Source organism: Engystomops pustulosus, chromosome 10 (assembly GCF_040894005.1).
Source record: "Engystomops pustulosus chromosome 10, aEngPut4.maternal, whole genome shotgun sequence".
Taxonomy (NCBI): domain Eukaryota; kingdom Metazoa; phylum Chordata; class Amphibia; order Anura; family Leptodactylidae; genus Engystomops; species Engystomops pustulosus.
The window spans coordinates 25,286,894-25,307,786 of record NC_092420.1 but is presented as its reverse complement, the minus strand read 5'-3'; the positions used below and the strand labels follow the sequence as shown (position 1 = coordinate 25,307,786).

Genomic DNA, 20,893 nt, shown 5'->3' with positions numbered 1-20,893 from the left:
TGAGGCCGGCGACTAACCCTGTCCACCACGACTTTACCACTTGTGGTCAATGAGACCGAAAGCCAAAAATAGCCAAAGCCGACACAAAAGCTGCCCGGTTTCTCTATAATATTGTAAAATTCCTGTAAGTAGACGCTACATGCTAAAGTAACATCCATACGTACAGCGCAGGAATTAATCAACGCATGTCGTTCCGGTGAAGTTTTTGGATGTGGTTTCAACAAATGATTGACTTACTTTCAACGAAGCTAATGGATGGTCTGGCCCAAGTAAACTCCAATGAAAAGCGGCTAAATCTTCATCAGGCAAGATGTGGTTACCTGGAGGGAAAACAAAAGGAAATAAGTACAAAGAGAAACCTTCCCATGTACAATGTACAAAGCTGAAACTCACCGATTTGGTAAATAATGCAGAAATACAGAGGCCGGCGTGTGGTCAAGAGGAGTAGCATGATTTCTGGCTATTAAATGTGTAAAAAATTTTTAAAAAACCTTGTGTGCCACTTAATTTGCCAATCTCTCAGTGCTACAAGGTAGAGACGTAGCTGCTGTGACTCACCACTCCCCCTCCCCTCTGCATAGGCTTCTATGTATTCTGACACCTCAGTGCTGAGGCAGGCAGGGGTAACGCACCCACAGCCTTTCCATCTTATCAGTATCATTTTACATGCTGAATTTAGAAAGAAGGAGGAAAGGGATAATAGATTTAAGAAGATTACCACAGTCACGGTGCCATGGTTAATCATGAGGGATTTTGATGGTAGATTTCCTTTAAAAAATAAATCTACCATTAATATAATGTAATTTAATATAAAAAATAAATAAAGTAATAAAAAATAAGCCAGGGATGTGATGTCTGGCGGTCCACTAAGCACATTCCAGCAAACAGTTGATATGAAAAGTTCCAAAATTTTCCAAAACACTTTCTGTATCAATCATTCATGGTTCCCAAGATCTCTGCTTGCTGTCATGCAACAGGAAGCTTCCTCATTTACTTACTGTAGATAAACACCGGCTCATGGTCACGTGATGTCACACAGTGTAATCAAAGCTGTGTGATCCTAACTAGCCATACACCAGTGTGACATCACATGACCAGGGATATAACGAGCCATACACCGGTGTGACATCACATGACCAGGGATATAACGAGCCGTGCACCTGTGTGACATCACATGACCAGGGATATAACGAGCCATACACCGGTGTGACATCACATGACCAGGGATATAACGAGCCATACACCGGTAAGACATCACATGACCAGGGATATAACGAGCCATACACCGGTGTGACATCACATGACCAGGGATATAACGAGCCGTGCACCAGTGTGACATCACATGACCAGGGATATAACGAGCCGTGCACCTGTGTGACATCACATGACCAGGGATATAACGAGCCGTGCACCTGTGTGACATCACATGACCAGGGATATAACGAGCCATACACCGGTGTGACATCACATGACCAGGGATATAACGAGCCATACACCGGTGAGACATCACATGACCAGGGATATAACGAGCCATACACCGGTGTGACATCACATGACCAGGGATATAACGAGCCGTGCACCAGTGTGACATCACATGACCAGGGATATAACGAGCCGTGCACCTGTGTGACATCACATGACCAGGGATATAACGAGCCGTGCACCAGTGTGACATCACATGACCAGGGATATAACGAGCCGTGCACCTGTGTGACATCACATGACCAGGGATATAAAGAGCCATACACTTGTGTGACATCACATGACCAGGGATATAAAGAGCCATACACTTGTGTGACATCACATGACCAGGGATATAACAAGCCGTGCACCTGTGTGACATCTCATGACCAGGGACCGGTGTTTATCTACAGGAAATATAGATGCTTCCTACAGAAATACAGCAAGCAGAGAACTAAAAAACTGATACAAAAAGAATATTGGAAAATTCAATAACTTTACATGACACAAACAATATTATTTGTTGCAATGTGCTTAAAGTGGACAATCCCTTTAACATTAATGGTAGATTTCCTTTAACCATGTCATGACTGCTATAAACATCCTATTTGCACATGCCCCAAATGTCATGATATTGTCCAACTTCAAACACCTATATCTCCAGAATCCTAGCACGTGGAAACACAATTCTGGTGTCAATGAGACACTTCTGGCTAAGCTCGGGGAACAAGCGCTGCCTCCTTCATCGGAGATTAGCACCTGAAGCCCCACGGAAGGATTTGGTAATCTTGACAACAGAACAGGCCTGTCCATACAAAGCTGTAATGACCATTTCACACACAGACCTCCTCCTCCTGCTAGGAGGCCTCACAACAAGAGGAGCTAAATAGCAATTCACTCAGCCGCCAACGTTACCGCTGACACTGTCAATCGTTATGCTGGGATTAGCATATCACTCACACAATTTTACTGTCATGGAGACAAAACAAGGGAAGAAGCAGAGGGCCTGGATTATCTGTGTAATGGTAAAAATGTACTAGAAGATGATCCTCCAGATACTAACAGGGGAAATACAACATATAACAGGAGCTCTTTAAATAACTATGAAGATTGCACTAAAACATAAAAAAGAGGTATTCCTGCTTTTAAACGTAATCCCTTATTTTTAATAATAGTCTATTTAGGATCAGCCTATAGACTCTGCTAATTTCAGCACCCCCCATGACCTAAATGGAAAGCGATTGTGCATGTACAGCAGATTTTCTGTTGTGTCCTCCTGCAGGAAGGGGGGTAGCAGACCTCCTTCCTCAATATAAACGTGGTTCCAAGAGGTGAGCCCCCCAGTCATCTCATCTTTATGACCTATCCACTGGAAATGTCATAAATACAAAAGTTTGGAGAACCCCTTTAATAGGTCAGAGGTGTTCACTTGTGGCCGGGTTACCACTCCATCTTATTCAAGTGTGGAAAAGCTGGAGTACCCAGAATAACCACTGTATAATGTATGGTGCTGTGTTTTGTATACTAGGCAACACTAGGATGCCAGATGTCATTTGCAGCTTCGTCTGGTCCTACACTCAGGCCTCTTTCACACGAATGTATGCTTTATACAGTCATGTACCGTATTTGGCCTTACATACATGACTTTTATTAACCTAATGTGCATGTACCTGTTCCATATAAAATACAGTGGTGGTTGGCATATAATGTTACTAGCTTGCCCAACCCCAAAATCCCTGGATGATACACTTAAATACAGCAGCATACAGTGCACAACCGTATGGGGGGGGGGGGGGGGGGGTGTACAATCATACTTCTATGAGGGGTACGGAACGGAAATACTGGAGAAAAGAGGACAAACTCTAAATGGAGCTTAAACAGTTTGATTATATGATTCACAAAATTTTATGGGCTTTCTAAAGTAGGCAGAGTTATCACCAAGATGGCTGCCATGGGAAACTACGAGTCCCATGATCCCTCAGTTCCCAGTAACTCTTCCTCCCTCTTATGCTCTGCTCTCATTGACGATCTAACAGACTGTCCTGCTCTGTTACCATAGTAATGATGTGTATCTGTCGTCACTGCACATTACCTCAGTGAGATGGGTCTCACCACAGCACTGCCCACACTGGAAGCAGTGCAACAAACTACAGCCAAACCTAGTGATAATCACATGACCTGCCCAGGCAGGTGCAGGACATTTGATGTGAACACGTGACCAGCGGCCAGTGGCCGTTTTACTACGTTCGTATGCAATTAGCCTCACATAGAAGAAAGAAAACTCTGCTCCCCAATTTCAGATGAGCAGTGCACCATATTATACCAGTATTATACAACAACCTCAGCTCAGTTGCAGCAGATGAATAAAGTCATCCTTACTAGGACGGCTACACTTCTTCGTACTTCAGCGGCTTTTTGGCTGACTTCCCATAATGCATAGGGGCCCCTGAAATTATTTGGAAGGGGATACATGGTAACACAATCCCTGGAGATAATGTTTTTTACTTGACATGTTCATAATAGGGTTGATGCGTTTGTGTCAGAGTTGAATTTTGCCGCTCTTTTTTGTGTGATGTTTATTGCAATTCTCCTCATGAAAATAATGCCACCTGATTGGTGGTTAGGCAAGATCAGCTGTGATTGGTCATCAGCTGGGTCAGTGGCATTCCTGTCTCCAGGTGAAATATAGTAGGCGGTCAGCTGATTAGCAGCTGGCCACTCTTACTTACGAATATAAGGAGCTGTCACCTGGGTTTCTGGGCCTGTTCTTCAAGACCTTCAGAGAGCAGCAGCCCGCCCTTAATTGATCACTTAATCTTGCCGCGATTGTTTGTTAGTGGGGGTTTGGTCTCTCATGCTGGGGAGACTCCGTTTAATATATATTTATTATATGATTGAATGTTTTAAAGTAACAGTTTTTAATTCTTTAATATTCATTAATATTATTTTAAATGTTGGAAATAAATTATTAAAATATTTATTCTTGGTTACCCAATAATAAAACATTGCGGCCATTTTTCTCCATTAAAACATTGTCTTGTGTCTTTATTTATTTATATATTAAGTTAATGGGATTTGTGTTAGAATGTTATTTCCATTCCTTGCATGTGACTACACATAAAAAGACAAACATACGATACACATAACCAAAAATGTTACCTAGAAGAGCAGCGAATATGGGAAAGCGGTTGGGATTGAGGTCCAGTTGTTTGGCCACCTCGTGCATCAGATACTGGCTGGTTGTGATACTTTTCCCGTTGCGGCTCAGCTTTAGCGCATGGGCACTGAAGTAGTACGGGATGTTGCACAGAGCATAGTCGGAATCGTAGGCAACGAGGCCGTGGAAACCATTTTCTCGGCAGAAACTAATAACTTCTTGGTGATGGTCTTCAATGCTTTGTGCAACCTGCAAGACAAAAGTACAAAATTACAGCAAGATTGGAAAGAATCAGATATTCGATAGAAGGAAGGGGGTCGCCAAAACATAAAACCTTGCACTCTTTATGCTAAACATTAAGACCATAATAATGCAGAGGAATGGATTGTGTGAAGGGTACACGGGTGGAGAGGTAGGGTACTAGCAAGTTATCCCCTAACCAGAGGAAACAAATACCAATCTTATCGGAGAGGGTCTGACTGGTGGAACCCACACAGATATGGGTATAAAATGGGGCTCTGCACAACTTCTGTGGTGTCCTATATGGCATCATGCGTTCCCCCTGCCACCCCAACCACCCATTTTCCCTTCATTTGTTTCTTAGGCTAAATTTTACCTTTAGTTTAGTTTTTTTTTTTTAATAGCCAATGGTGCAGTCCTTGACCCCCTTCTACCTTAGTCACTTGAGCTGGCCAGAAACATCTGCCCAGTAACAGATGTTTTATTGGCCGTGCAGTTGTGGCTATTTTTAGCCATTTTTACCTGGTGACCGATCAGCTGTTCCATTGGTCACCTACAGCTGGGCAGCGGGAAAACTATAGAAGGCTACATTCACATGATGTATGCCCGCCTTACCGTAGTAAGGGTTAGTCAGTTTTGGTTGGGTGGAAAGGACACAAGCTCAACCTGCCGCTCCACCCTTAACAAGACTATGACCCCCATTCTCTGGATCTCTGGGTATTAAGTTAAGGTGTGACTGCTGGGACCCCAATTGATCAAGTGGTTACCCCACTTCCTGTTAAAGGCCTCAGCAATTATTCACAAGCAGCTACAGAATGAGATACTATCATAAATCAATTCTCTGCTGCAAAATGCTTCATACCAATAAGACCACAGCTACAAAACGTGTGGACTTCCTAGTCAACAAAGACTGGAAAAAACACAAAATCTGCCTGCAGATGGGTCCCTCTTCATTTTTTTGAGAGGTGTATGGTACAGCTGATACAAGATGGATTGCTTTGTTTGAGACGATATCCATTTCTATTTATCCCATAAAAATAAATATCCATAGACCAGCTGCGTCTATTCACCATGAAGAAGCATTGCTGAAACCCTTGAAGTGCACTATTCTGTCAGAACTGGTAAGAACCAAGAAGCCCAGACAGACGGACTCCTTTAAACGTGACCCATCTACAGACATTGATGGTTTGTTTGCTATGAGAATATTCTTCACAACCCAATTCTCAACTGCATCTAAAATAGACAACTGTCCCATAGATTTCTGTCTACAGCACCTATGGGGCCATTTCAACTACCTCCTTGGTTCTGCTCACTTCTGTCATTTATATATATGTATAGAGGTGCTCCCCTACCTGAGGACACCCAACTTACAGACAAGCCCTAGTTACAGACGCACCCCTCTGCCCAGCGAGACTTCTAATGAAGCTCTCTGGATCCTTTACTTTACTCCCAAGACGAAATGATCAGCTGTAAGGAAGCTTTATTGATAATCCTTGTTCCCATTAGGGTGCATTCACACATTCAGTATTTTAGATGCTGTTTTTGATGTCCAAACCAGGAGTGGAGTGGAAAAAAAAAAAAGAGGAGGAACAGCTTCTCTCAATAATATCTTCTCATTCAATATGATCCACACCTGCTTTTGGCTTTGAAAATTGAACATGTGAACGCACCCTTGCAGCAAATTAAAAAAAAAAAAAAAAAAAAAAAAAAAAAAAAAAATCGAAAATCCAATAGTCACTGGTAAAAAAAAAAAAAAATTTGTCTTGAGCATCAATTATAAAAATACACTAGTTCCGACTTACATACAAATTCAACTTAAGGACCTATCTTATTACCCAGGGACCACCGGTAGTAAGTGATACTGTGATGCTACTTACTGCATCACACGGACTAATAAGAAGAAAACTGAAGGGAAACGGAAACGGAACTGGTATCAGAGAGTGGTGTGTAATGGGGTACTTATATTAATAGTGAGTTTTCATCCCTTTAAGGGATCACCACTATACACAGACACCACAGTAAGACTTAAATCCACTACATTCTGCTCTGTGACCACAGTACTGTCACATCTGACAAGAGTCACAGCATATAGTTTCCAGTCCAACATACTGTGCACTGGAGATTCTTGGAATTTCAGCTGCTGGATAAATAAGGAGGAGCTGCCAGTAAATCCAAGCTACTCATGTGAATGTTCACAAAGAAATCGTAATGGCGCTCACTAATAAGATATCTGGATAAGTTCTTCTGGACCACTTCTTTGCCAAAACAAACAGTTCCCACCGTCCTTGCCAGCAGTCTTATATGACCCATGTGAGGACTCTTAACTATCGTGATCTAAAAGCTAAGGCAGCTGAAAAAAACCCCCAAAAAACTTTATACGTAACATATAGAAACACTGAGGCATATTTATAAGAGTCTATATCAAAAAAATTACCTGTTTATAGTAGCCAATCACAGCACTGCTTATAAAATGTCATATACGGGCTGTCTGGGTTTAGGATCCTTTATACATAAATAGTCCCACGGGTATAAAAATAATATAACACATACTCAGCCTCACCGGCACCCCGGTCCAATGTGGTACCTCCAGTAACCAGCGGCCGGCGCGGACGGGTGGCTCTATGCTGAAGAGGTGTGCCAGAGATCACCTCATATATGCAAAAACAAAAACCCCACTAACCCCCCCCTCAAAAAAAAAAAACACTTTAAAAAGTTTAAGTTTGCTATGGTCCACAAAACCCAACTTTTCAAAAGTTAAGTAAATCTTTTCCATAACAGTTATTTCTAGAGTGTATTACATTCCATGATAGAGAAGCTATGGATAAATAGCTTTACCACATCCATACAAAGGGTTAAAATTCCCCGCATTCTGCCATCTATATAAAACGCTGTGCACACAATACTACTCCCACACTTCCTGTATCATGCAGGGAGGAGGCGCACAGCTCCAGAGGAAGGACAGTCATGTCTGCGGACATGGAGAACACCAGTGTGTTAGTACCAGACACCTCCATACAAGGCCGTGACCATGTCAGCTAAAACCAGGCCTCGAGCAGTAAAGAAAGGCTATTATAAAACATCTGTATACAAGTGTATACAGTATATAAGACTAGATAGCTTTACAATATTTACATATCTTGGATGGATTTTACCTCAGAGATGCACAATGAACCCAGTACTAGGCCTCATCAATGTCAGACAGAGGTTCCTTGGGTCCACTAGTATAATTATAATGGGGGACTCTCTCCTTAAACCCCCAGAAAATAAACCCTAGTTGTCCTGGAAATCGGGTTGCTTTTGTCGCCAGAAATGTGATCCTTGGTAGAGCGGCAGAAACCTATGCTGCATGTAGAAACAGCTGCATGTACTGGGCAAGTTCAAAGATCTAGGACATCGTCTTCTTTCAGAAGCAAAAGTGAAAACGCATACCTGAACACCCGAACTTACACAAGATGGCCCTCCCGACCCATCTCTGGAAGAAGGCCTTTACATTGGATCAAGGGAAAGCTTTTCCAATGGGAAGGTGGTCATGTTGTCAACCAAATATTAATCAGCGCAGAAGATTGCAAGAAGGCCGGTTTCACATCATACATTTTTCCCCCCACTTCCTGCATTTTCTGAAGCTATTCTCGTGTGTCCTTAACAAGATGGAGAACTTTAAGATCCATGTTTAAGCATAAAAACGAATGTGACGGATTGATGCATATGCTTGAACACTTTCTGCACATGTCAGCCATCCACACCAATGTTAAAAAAAAAAAAAAAAGTATAAATTTACTTTTTCTCATACCTTTTTAAAAGGACATGGTTTTTCTCAACCGAAAATAATAATAATAATAATGAATACACCATAGCACACGTTAAGATCCTTTTTTTTTTGCAGGCAAAAATGTGCCCATCAGACAGATGCAAAAAAAAAAAAAAAAAGAACTGATGTGAACTGAGCGCTAAAGGCGCTGGATCGAATCATTATGATCAAATCAGTGGATAATCTCTGTGTTGATAACTTGCAAATCTGATTGTGGTGACTGATTTCTACGATGTCGTCTTTGATATGTTCCATCACCGCCTTCCCATTGGTCCAATGTGACAATATTTCAAAGATGGCCGCCATGTTCTGGACATATACTAACAGATAGGCCCCTACACACATTACTTGCTGGGGTGATTCTGAAATAAAAGGGTGTCCTGGGTGGCTGCCATATGTGTCCTGGACCTCAGGCCATGTCTGGAGCAGATGATATATTATCCCATTCTAATACTGGAGACATTTGCCATAAAACAGGTGACATTGTATAGATCACAGTAATTGTCACATTTTATAACTGGAGCCAAAATTTATTCATGCAACACTGATAAGTGGTCGGCCGTGTTCACACCCAGAAGCAGAACCATCAGAAGAAGGGTTAATAGATTATTCTACTCACCACTATGATATAATCTTGTAGATAGGGCGGGGAGTAGCACCATCCTGATAATACTAAGCCGTGGTTACTAATCTCTCTGCTCCGAAGGTCATATCCTATAGACTGCTCGGTGTAACAAAGCAGCAGGACACGTACCAGATCACACACCAATTATAGCAGATAAAGGTATAATAACTCACATGCTGCACAACACAATCAATGGGGAGAACCAATCCATAAGGTCATTTCTAATAAAAGACTGTCCCATTTAAAGGGGCATCGATATTGATGGCCTATCTTAAAGCCCCTCCCCCAGGATGAACTACTAATCACCTATTCTATAGATATTACTATATGCTTAGATATGCTAAAGAGACCAAACATTGTTAGGCCCAGTTCACACCTGTGTTATGTTTCCTCACTAAAATGATACAGGAAACCTTATGGATCAGATAAAACCCTTCCCTATGTTTGCACTGTTATTTTAACCGCAAAAAAATAAAAAAAAAAATAAAAAAAATGTAAAATCGCTGCACGATCCGCCCAAAAATGGGGCAATACACTAACGGAAGCCATTAAAAGTCCATTGACATTTTAAGGGATCAGTTATTTTTTTGACGGAAGATGATAGCGGAGATCCAAATGGAGGATCAAATAGCCTATCAAATAACAAAAATACCCATCCTTATTAACCCCCTAACAACATGTTGTATACCATTCCAATGCGGGGTATAGTAATTGTCAGGGATTGTGCTTTCCAGCATCTCAGTACATTGTATAGTAAATGGTGGCACTAACAAGTACAGTTCATCCCACAGAAAACAAGCCCCTATTCAGCCCGTGAAAAGGACTGAGACAACTAAAGTTGGAGGGGGTCTGACAACTGCAGTCATACGGTAAGTGACGGAGCTGGAAGCAAGAGGTCCCAACGCCCACTGGGTAATGTCTGTAGCTCTGCTCCAATTCACATGTGAAGAAATGGCAGAATGCAACACTACACGTGAGCACCGATCCAGTATGCGGTCCCTGATCGGAGAATAGGAACAGAGATTCATGCTGTCTATTCCCTGCAGCTCTTGGAGCACATGCACCCTCCGTATGTCCACATGGGGATTTTGGAGGTCCCTATTCTTGTGATTTCTGGGGTTTTAAACGAAAAAGAACTAAGCTGCTCTATTCAATGGCAGATCACTCAGTAATTCATATGGCATCCAATTCCCAGCAACAAGTGTCTTAGCGATGCCAAGTAGAGAAGCTGGTATCCATGCCACAGAGGGAGAGGGCATGCACAATACCGTAAAAGGCCTCAGTACTGCCAGGACCCGAGGATGTTCAGTGTACTGTATTCAGACAATAAGAACCAAGCCCCTCGTACTGCCCGGGGCGCTGAGACATGGCCACTCTACATTACACCTACCTAGTCTATAATTAACCTATTAAATGAAAATCTGGATTTCAAAGCGATGCAGTTTCCAGTTACACACGGGCACGGAAACTCAAAGGTCACGTCCGCCCTCCATCTGATTATATTACGTAGAAATATAACAATACAACAGCAGGACGACAAGGGAGAGCCGTGATTAATGCAAATCAACCATCAAAAGCAAGCCTGCTAAGCCAGGGACACTTACTCATAGATCCAGGCACAGAGACACCGATAATCTTCTTATATTTGTTATCCATGGCCTTCTGCCTTCAAAAATCAACTTCTAAAATTATGCTAATGAACCAGAAGTGCTCTGGGGGTGAAACCAGAGCTCCTCCATTCTGCAGATTTACAGGAGAGGAAAGTGTAACAGCCTGTGAATCTGCAGCTAGGGAGGGGGGCTCTTGTAACACCCCCCCAAGGCCCCTTATGGTCCATTAGCATAAATTATAAAAGTTGATTTTAGAAGGTAGGAGGCTTGATTTCCTTTAAGGTATTTTACAGACCGTAGAAGTCTCTAAATATATCAAAAGCCGTATAATTCCTAGCATCAAATAGAACTATGAGGCCGGGTGTGCATGTCCCATAGAAGTGTCCAGTCTAGGAAATATGGCTGTCACATGGTCTGCACATAAGGCCCCTCTACACACAAATGTACCCTGTACCGTACCCTTTGAATACGGGTAGTACACAGCTACATTCACTTCAATGGGAAATTCGGCAATCCATTCGTGCAGCCCCTCCTATCTCCTGCTAGACGCATGGTGTGGCCGCCGGCTTTCTATGGAGAGGGTAGGGGTGAGGAGTGACCCCCTTCCCCCTCCACCCAGCTGTATACTACACTCAGGTAACGCCCAGGTGTGCACATGGCCACGTACTAAGGGCCTTATATACTAAACACCCTCCTTCTTTAAGTGGGAGGGGGCTGGAGGCCATAATTTGCACTTTGTTTACAAACTAAATCCCAGCTACAAGCCCCCTCTGCGACTTATTTGCCCCTATTTGTCTCTAAGAAGCTGCAATACCGGCAACAAACATGGTCAGGTGTGGCGCTGTGTTGGGACCTCCGCTATCATCTCCCATCACTAACAAGAACACAGCACGTGCACGCGGCCGGACAGATCCATTACAGTGTCCGCTCTCCTTTTGCGCCACTTCCGTTATTTGAGAAGAGAAATGGAGCGAAGCTGCAGCGCTATTATATCTGTTTCAAATAATGGAAAAGGTGCAGACAGACACTAATGGACACCAAGTCCACGGATATCAACTTAGTGATGGAAGATAATAGCAAAAGTGCAAAGCCAGGTGTGAACTGAGCCCAACACGTTATATCTTCAGTGGAAACGGATCTCCCTGGTGGAGTTTAGGATGTGCTTCATTATTGCAGAGGATTGTGGGTGCACACTTGTGCTCTGGCCCTGTTACAGCATAAAACCAAGACCGAAAACAGACAAAATGTGCTGCTGCAGGACGGCTGGCGAGATCCAGCTTTGTAATTCTAGGTGGTCATATCTTTTTTTTTTTTTTAATCTCATTATTTCTAGAAAAACTCAAGTATAACCTACACAGCACCCAGAGGTTGTCACCACCGTATTACGTGTCCCATAGGGGGTGGCATTTGGACAGAAGGGGCTTCACTGACATCTCCCAGCATGCACTGCTCACCATGACACTTCCCTGCTCGGTTTTGTTAAATAAGAACAGGGGTGGCAAGAAGGGCGAGTGTATACCTGTTGGTAGCAGATGACCACTGACTCACTGCTCAAAAATTGGCTTAAATGATCACACTTTTTTTTTTTAAATTAAGGTAGAAACTTGACTCCTTGTGTGAAAAAGCCTGGCACAGGGAAGTGACGGGTCATGTTGATCCCAGAATTTTACTATGTCCCGTATCCGTGGTGAGGATTACCCTATACATGCCCGCAGCCCGGTTATATCCTGCCATACACCCTATACATGCCCGCAGCCCGGTTATATCCTGCCATACACCCTATACATGCCCGCAGGCCGGTTATATCCTGCCATACACCCTATACATGCCCGCAGCCCGGTTATATCCTGCCATACACCCTATACATGCCCGCAGGCAGGTTATATCCTGCCATACACCCTATACATGCCCGCAGGCAGGTTATATCCTGCCATACACCCTATACATGCCCGCAGCCCGGTTATATCCTGCCATACACCCTATACATGCCCGCCACCCGGTTATATCCTGCCATACACCCTATACATGCCCGCCGCCCGGTTATATCCTGCCATACACCCTATACATGCCCGCAGCCCGGTTATATCCTGCCATACACCCTATACATGCCCGCAGCCCGGTTATATCCTGCCATACACCCTATACATGCCCGCAGGCAGGTTATATCCTGCCATACACCCTATACATGCCCGCAGGCAGGTTATATCCTGCCATACACCCTATACATGACCGCAGCCCGGTTATATCCTGCCATACACCCTATACATGCCCGCCACCCGGTTATATCCTGCCATACACCCTATACATGCCCGCCGCCCGGTTATATCCTGCCATACACCCTATACATGCCCGCAGGCCGGTTATATCCTGCCATACACCCTATACATGCCCGCGCCCGGTTATATCCTGCCATACACCCTATACATACCCGCAGGCCGGTTATATCCTGCCATACACCCTATACATGCCCGCAGGCCGGTTATATCCTGCCATACACCCTATACATGCCCGCAGGCAGGTTATATCCTGCCATACACCCTATACATGCCCGCAGGCAGGTTATATCCTGCCATACACCCTATACATGCCCGCAGCCCGGTTATATCCTGCCATACACCCTATACATGCCCGCCACCCGGTTATATCCTGCCATACACCCTATACATGCCCGCCGCCCGGTTATATCCTGCCATACACCCTATACATGCCCGCAGGCCGGTTATATCCTGCCATACACCCTATACATGCCCGCCGCCCGGTTATATCCTGCCATACACCCTATACATGCCCGCCGCCCGGTTATATCCTGCCATACACCCTATACATGCCCGCAGCCCGGTTATATCCTGCCATACACCCTATACATGCCCGCAGCCCGGTTATATCCTGCCATACACCCTATACATGCCCACAGCCCGGTTATATCCTGCCATACACCCTATACATGCCCGCAGCCCGGTTATATCCTGCCATACACCCTATACATGCCCGCAGCCTAGTTATATCCTGCCATACACCCTATACATGCCCACCGCCCGGTTATATCCTGCCATACACCCTATACATGCCCGCAGGCCGGTTATATCCTGCGATACACCCTATACATGCCCGCAGGCCGGTTATATCCTGCCATACACCCTATACATGCCCGCAGCCCGGTTATATCCTGCCATACACCCTATACATGCCCGCAGCCCGGTTATATCCTGCCATACACCCTATACATGCCCGCAGCCCGGTTATATCCTGCCATACACCCTATACATGCCCGCAGCCCGGTTATATCCTGCCATACACCCTATACATGCCCGCAGCCCGGTTATATCCTGCCATACACCCTATACATGCCCGCAGCCCGGTTATATCCTGCCATACACCCTATACATGCCCACCGCCCGGTTATATCCTGCCATACACCCTATACATGCCCGCAGCCCGGTTATATCCTGCCATACACCCTATACATGCCCACAGCCCGGTTATATCCTGCCATACACCCTATACATGCCCGCAGCCCGGTTATATCCTGCCATACACCCTATACATGCCCGCAGCCCGGTTATATCCTGCCATACACCCTATACATGCCCGCAGGCCGGTTATATCCTGCCATACACCCTATACATGCCCGCAGGCCGGTTATATCCTGCCATACACCCTATACATGCCCGCAGCCCGGTTATATCCTGCCATACACCCTATACATGCCCGCAGCCCGGTTATATCCTGCCATACACCCTATACATGCCCGCAGCCCAGTTATATCCTGCCATACACCCTATACATGCCCGCAGCCCAGTTATATCCTGCCATACACCCTATACATGCCCGCAGGCCGGTTATATCCTGCCATACACCCTATACATGCCCGCAGGCCGGTTATATCCTGCCATACACCCTATACATGCCCGCAGCCCAGTTATATCCTGCCATACACCCTATACATGCCCGCAGCCCAGTTATATCCTGCCATACACCCTATACATGCCCGCAGGCCGGTTATATCCTGCCATACACCCTATACATGCCCACAGCCCGGTTATATCCTGCCATACACCCTATACATGCCCGCAGCCCGGTTATATCCTGCCATACACCCTATACATGCCCGCAGCCCGGTTATATCCTGCCATACACCCTATACATGCCCGCAGCCCGGTTATATCCTGCCATACACCCTATACATGCCCGCAGGCCGGTTATATCCTGCCATACACCCTATACATGCCCGCAGGCCGGTTATATCCTGCCATACACCCTATACATGCCCGCAGGCCGGTTATATCCTGCCATACACCCTATACATGCCCGCAGCCCGGTTATATCCTGCCATACACCCTATACATGCCCGCAGCCCAGTTATATCCTGCCATACACCCTATACATGCCCGCAGGCCGGTTATATCCTGCCATACACCCTATACATGCCCGCAGGCCGGTTATATCCTGCCATACACCCTATACATGCCCGCAGCCCGGTTATATCCTGCCATACACCCTATACATGCCCGCAGCCCAGTTATATCCTGCCATACACCCTATACATGCCCGCAGCCCAGTTATATCCTGCCATACACCCTATACATGCCCGCAGGCCGGTTATATCCTGCCATACACCCTATACATGCCCGCAGGCCGGTTATATCCTGCCATACACCCTATACATGCCCGCAGGCCGGTTATATCCTGCCATACACCCTATACATGCCCGCAGCCCGGTTATATCCTGCCATACACCCTATACATGCCCACAGCCCGGTTATATCCTGCCATACACCCTATACATGCCCGCAGCCCGGTTATATCCTGCCATACACCCTATACATGCCCACAGCCCGGTTATATCCTGCCATACACCCTATACATGCCCGCAGGCCGGTTATATCCTGCCATACACCCTATACATGCCCGCAGGCCGGTTATATCCTGCCATACACCCTATACATGCCCGCAGGCCGGTTATATCCTGCCATACACCCTATACATGCCCGCAGCCCAGTTATATCCTGCCATACACCCTATACATGCCCGCAGCCCAGTTATATCCTGCCATACACCCTATACATGCCCGCAGGCCGGTTATATCCTGCCATACACCCTATACATGCCCGCAGCCCAGTTATATCCTGCCATACACCCTATACATGCCCGCAGCCCAGTTATATCCTGCCATACACCCTATACATGCCCGCAGGCCGGTTATATCCTGCCATACACCCTATACATGCCCGCAGGCCGGTTATATCCTGCCATACACCCTATACATGCCCGCAGGCCGGTTATATCCTGCCATACACCCTATACATGCCCGCAGCCCGGTTATATCCTGCCATACACCCTATACATGCCCACAGCCCGGTTATATCCTGCCATACACCCTATACATGCCCGCAGCCCGGTTATATCCTGCCATACACCCTATACATGCCCGCAGGCCGGTTATATCCTGCCATACACCCTATACATGCCCGCAGGCCGGTTATATCCTGCCATACACCCTATACATGCCCGCAGGCCGGTTATATCCTGCCATACACCCTATACATGCCCGCAGGCCGGTTATATCCTGCCATACACCCTATACATGCCCGCAGGCCGGTTATATCCTGCCATACACCCTATACATGCCCGCAGGCCGGTTATATCCTGCCATACACCCTATACATGCCCGCAGCCCGGTTATATCCTGCCATACACCCTATACATGCCCGCAGGCCGGTTATATCCTGCCATACACCCTATACATGCCCGCAGGCCGGTTATATCCTGCCATACACCCTATACATGCCCGCAGCCCGGTTATATCCTGCCATACACCCTATACATGCCCGCAGCCCAGTTATATCCTGCCATACACCCTATACATGCCCGCAGCCCAGTTATATCCTGCCATACACCCTATACATGCCCGCAGGCCGGTTATATCCTGCCATACACCCTATACATGCCCGCAGGCCGGTTATATCCTGCCATACACCCTATACATGCCCGCAGCCCAGTTATATCCTGCCATACACCCTATACATGCCCGCAGCCCAGTTATATCCTGCCATACACCCTATACATGCCCGCAGGCCGGTTATATCCTGCCATACACCCTATACATGCCCACAGCCCGGTTATATCCTGCCATACACCCTATACATGCCCGCAGCCCGGTTATATCCTGCCATACACCCTATACATGCCCGCAGCCCGGTTATATCCTGCCATACACCCTATACATGCCCGCAGCCCGGTTATATCCTGCCATACACCCTATACATGCCCGCAGGCCGGTTATATCCTGCCATACACCCTATACATGCCCGCAGGCCGGTTATATCCTGCCATACACCCTATACATGCCCGCAGGCCGGTTATATCCTGCCATACACCCTATACATGCCCGCAGCCCGGTTATATCCTGCCATACACCCTATACATGCCCGCAGCCCAGTTATATCCTGCCATACACCCTATACATGCCCGCAGGCCGGTTATATCCTGCCATACACCCTATACATGCCCGCAGGCCGGTTATATCCTGCCATACACCCTATACATGCCCGCAGCCCGGTTATATCCTGCCATACACCCTATACATGCCCGCAGCCCAGTTATATCCTGCCATACACCCTATACATGCCCGCAGCCCAGTTATATCCTGCCATACACCCTATACATGCCCGCAGGCCGGTTATATCCTGCCATACACCCTATACATGCCCGCAGGCCGGTTATATCCTGCCATACACCCTATACATGCCCGCAGGCCGGTTATATCCTGCCATACACCCTATACATGCCCGCAGCCCGGTTATATCCTGCCATACACCCTATACATGCCCACAGCCCGGTTATATCCTGCCATACACCCTATACATGCCCGCAGGCCGGTTATATCCTGCCATACACCCTATACATGCCCGCAGGCCGGTTATATCCTGCCATACACCCTATACATGCCCGCAGGCCGGTTATATCCTGCCATACACCCTATACATGCCCGCAGGCCGGTTATATCCTGCCATACACCCTATACATGCCCGCAGGCCGGTTATATCCTGCCATACACCCTATACATGCCCGCAGCCCGGTTATATCCTGCCATACACCCTATACATGCCCGCAGCCCGGTTATATCCTGCCATACACCCTATACATGCCCGCAGCCCAGTTATATCCTGCCATACAACCTATACATGCCCGCAGGCCGGTTATATCCTGCCATACACCCTATACATGCCCGCAGGCCGGTTATATCCTGCCATACACCCTATACATGCCCGCAGCCCGGTTATATCCTGCCATACACCCTATACATGCCCACAGCCCGGTTATATCCTGCCATACACCCTATACATGCCCGCAGGCCGGTTATATCCTGCCATACACCCTATACATGCCCACAGCCCGGTTATATCCTGCCATACACCCTATACATGCCCACAGCCCGGTTATATCCTGCCATACACCCTATACATGCCCGCAGCCCGGTTATATCCTGCCACACACCCTATACATGCCCGCAGCCCGGTTATATCCTGCCATACACCCTATACATGCCCGCAGCCTGGCAGCTTGCACTATGGTGCCCACCTAGGATCTGATGGGTGGAGATGATATAATTATAGGGCTTCTGGCATCCTGACCACATATTGGGATGTCATGTCATGATGGTTCCTTATAGCTCCAGGCCCGGGCACACAGCACGTCCTTGCAGGGTGGGCACCCTGTGCCAGTGTAGCCCGGGCCTAGCCGTGCAGCAGGCCCCCCAGGCCGCCATGTTGTGGGGGTGCACCTGTCTCACCTTGATGTGGAAGCGGACGAGGGCCAGGCGGATGCAGTGGGCCATGCACACGGGGGGCAGGAACCAGACTTTGGGGGGCGGGGTGCCCTTGTTCTGGACGTGGCTGATGATCTGCTGGCCGGTCTGCCGCTCGTTGCTCTGCCTCTTCACCCACTCGTGGAGCCGGGCTTTGTCCAGGGCGCCGTTGAAGAAGACGAAGAGCTCGATGTTGCCGGCGTAGCAGGCCTTGGCCAGGGCGGCCAGGTAGCCCAGCATGTGGTTCCACTGGCCCCCGCTCACCCAGTCCGTGTAGAAGCCGCCGTACAGCCGGTGCAGGCAGTTCTCGGCGTCGATGAGCAGGCGGAGAGGGGTCTGGGGGGGTCTCTGCCGGCCGCCCCCAACTAAGCTCCCCCGGGCCAGCTTCTGCAGCTCCACCGGGACTACCGCGCCCGGGCAGCGCTTCTCGATGTAGTCCTGGAAGCCGTGCACCCCCATGATGCCGCCGCTGCTGCTCGTCCTGTTCGTGGTGCTGGTGTGATGGGCGGGTGTGTCGGGCGTAGTGTCGGGTGTCTAGTGGCGGAGGAGGAAGAGCGGGGGGGTGTTGGATGGTTTGGGGGGGCTCTGCATGGCCGCGGCCGCCATGTGCTGTCTCACAGAGCCATGTCCGGGGATGTGTGCGGAGAGGAGGGGGCACAGGAAACCGGAACGGGAGGAGCCCGGGACCCACAACCGGGAGGTGTCACCCGATCACTGCCGGCCCCGGGCAACCGGGAGGTGTCACCCGATCACTGCCGGCCCCGGATAACCGGGAGGTGTCACCCGATCACTGCCGGCTCCAGGCAACCGGGGGGTTTCACCCGATCACTACACTCACTGCCGGCAACCTGGAGGTGTCACCCGATCACTGCACCCACTGCCGGCCCCGGGCAACCGGAGGTGTCACCCGATCACTGCCTGTCCCGGGCAACCGGGAGGTGTCACTCGATCACTACACTCACTGCCGGCCCCGGGCAACCGGGAGGTGTCACCCGAACACTGCCGGCCCCGGGCAACCGGGAGGTGTCACCCGATCACTGCCTTCCCCGGGCAACCGGGAGGTGTCACCCGATCACTGCACCCACTGCCGACCCCGGGCAACCGGGGGGTTTCACCCGATCACTGCCTTCCCCGGGCAACCGGGAGGTGTCACCCGATCACTGCACCCACTGCCGACCCCGGCAACCAGGTGGTGTCACCAGATCACTACACTCACTGCCGACCCTGGCAACCGAAGGTGTCACCCGAACACTGCACCCACTGCCGACCCCGGCAACCAGGAGGTGTCACCAGATCACTACACTCACTGCCGGCAACTGGGAGGTGTCACCCAATCACTGCACCCACTGCCGGCCCCGGGCAACCGGAGGTGTCACCCGATCACTGCCTGCCCCGGGCAACCAGGAGGTGTCCCCCAATCACCACACTCACTGCCGGCCCCAGGCAACCGGGAGATGTCATCCGATCACTACACTCACTGCCGACCCCGGGCAACCGGGAGGTGTCACCCGATCACTGCACCCACTGCCGACCCCGGGCAACCGGGAGGTGTCACCCGATCACTGCACTCACTGCCTTCCCCGGGCAACCCGGAGGTGTCACCCGATCACTGCACCCACTACTGACCCCGGCAACCGGGAGGTGTCACCCGATCACTACACTCACTGCCGGCCCCAGGCAACCGGGAGGTGTCACCCGATCACTACACTCACTGCCGACCCCGGCAACCGGAGGTGTCACCCGATCACTGCACCCACTGCCGGCCCCGGGCAACAGGGAGGTGTCACCCGAACACTGCACCCACTGCTGCCCGGGCAGCCGGGAGGTGTCACCCAATCACTACTCTCACTGCCAGCCCGGGCAACTGGGAGGTGTCACCCAATCACTGCCGGCCCCGGGCAAAACAGGAGGTGTCACCCGATCACTGCAGGCCCCGGGCTACTGGGAGGTGTCACCCGATCACTTCACTCACTGCCGACCCCGGCAACTGGGAGGTGTCACCCGATCATTGCACTCACTGCCGGCCCCAGGCAACCGGAGGTGTCACCCGTTCACTACACTCACTGCTGGCCCCAGGCAACCGGGAGGTGTCACCCGATCACTGCACTCACTGGCAGCCCCGGGCAACCGGGAGGTGTCACCCGATCACTACACTCACTGCCGGTCCTGTCAATCGGGAGGTGTC

At 48.7% G+C, this 20,893-nt stretch overlaps 1 protein-coding gene across 2 annotated transcripts in view; it reads right to left on the bottom strand.

Annotated features, from left to right (window-relative positions):
• The window catches only part of FAM120A (family with sequence similarity 120 member A), a 44,074-nt gene extending 24,509 nt beyond the window's left edge, over positions 1 to 19,565 (bottom strand). For both annotated transcript variants that reach the window (XM_072127816.1, XM_072127817.1), the window contains exons 1-3: positions 18,694 to 19,565; positions 4,621 to 4,867; positions 238 to 320 (exon numbers count right to left, since the gene is read on the bottom strand). In XM_072127816.1, the coding sequence (XP_071983917.1) occupies positions 238 to 320; positions 4,621 to 4,867; positions 18,694 to 19,167 (804 nt within the window). In that variant the 5' untranslated portion in view covers positions 19,168 to 19,565. The remainder of the gene's footprint in view (positions 1 to 237; positions 321 to 4,620; positions 4,868 to 18,693) is intronic.
• Between the last annotated feature and the right edge of the window lie 1,328 nt (positions 19,566 to 20,893).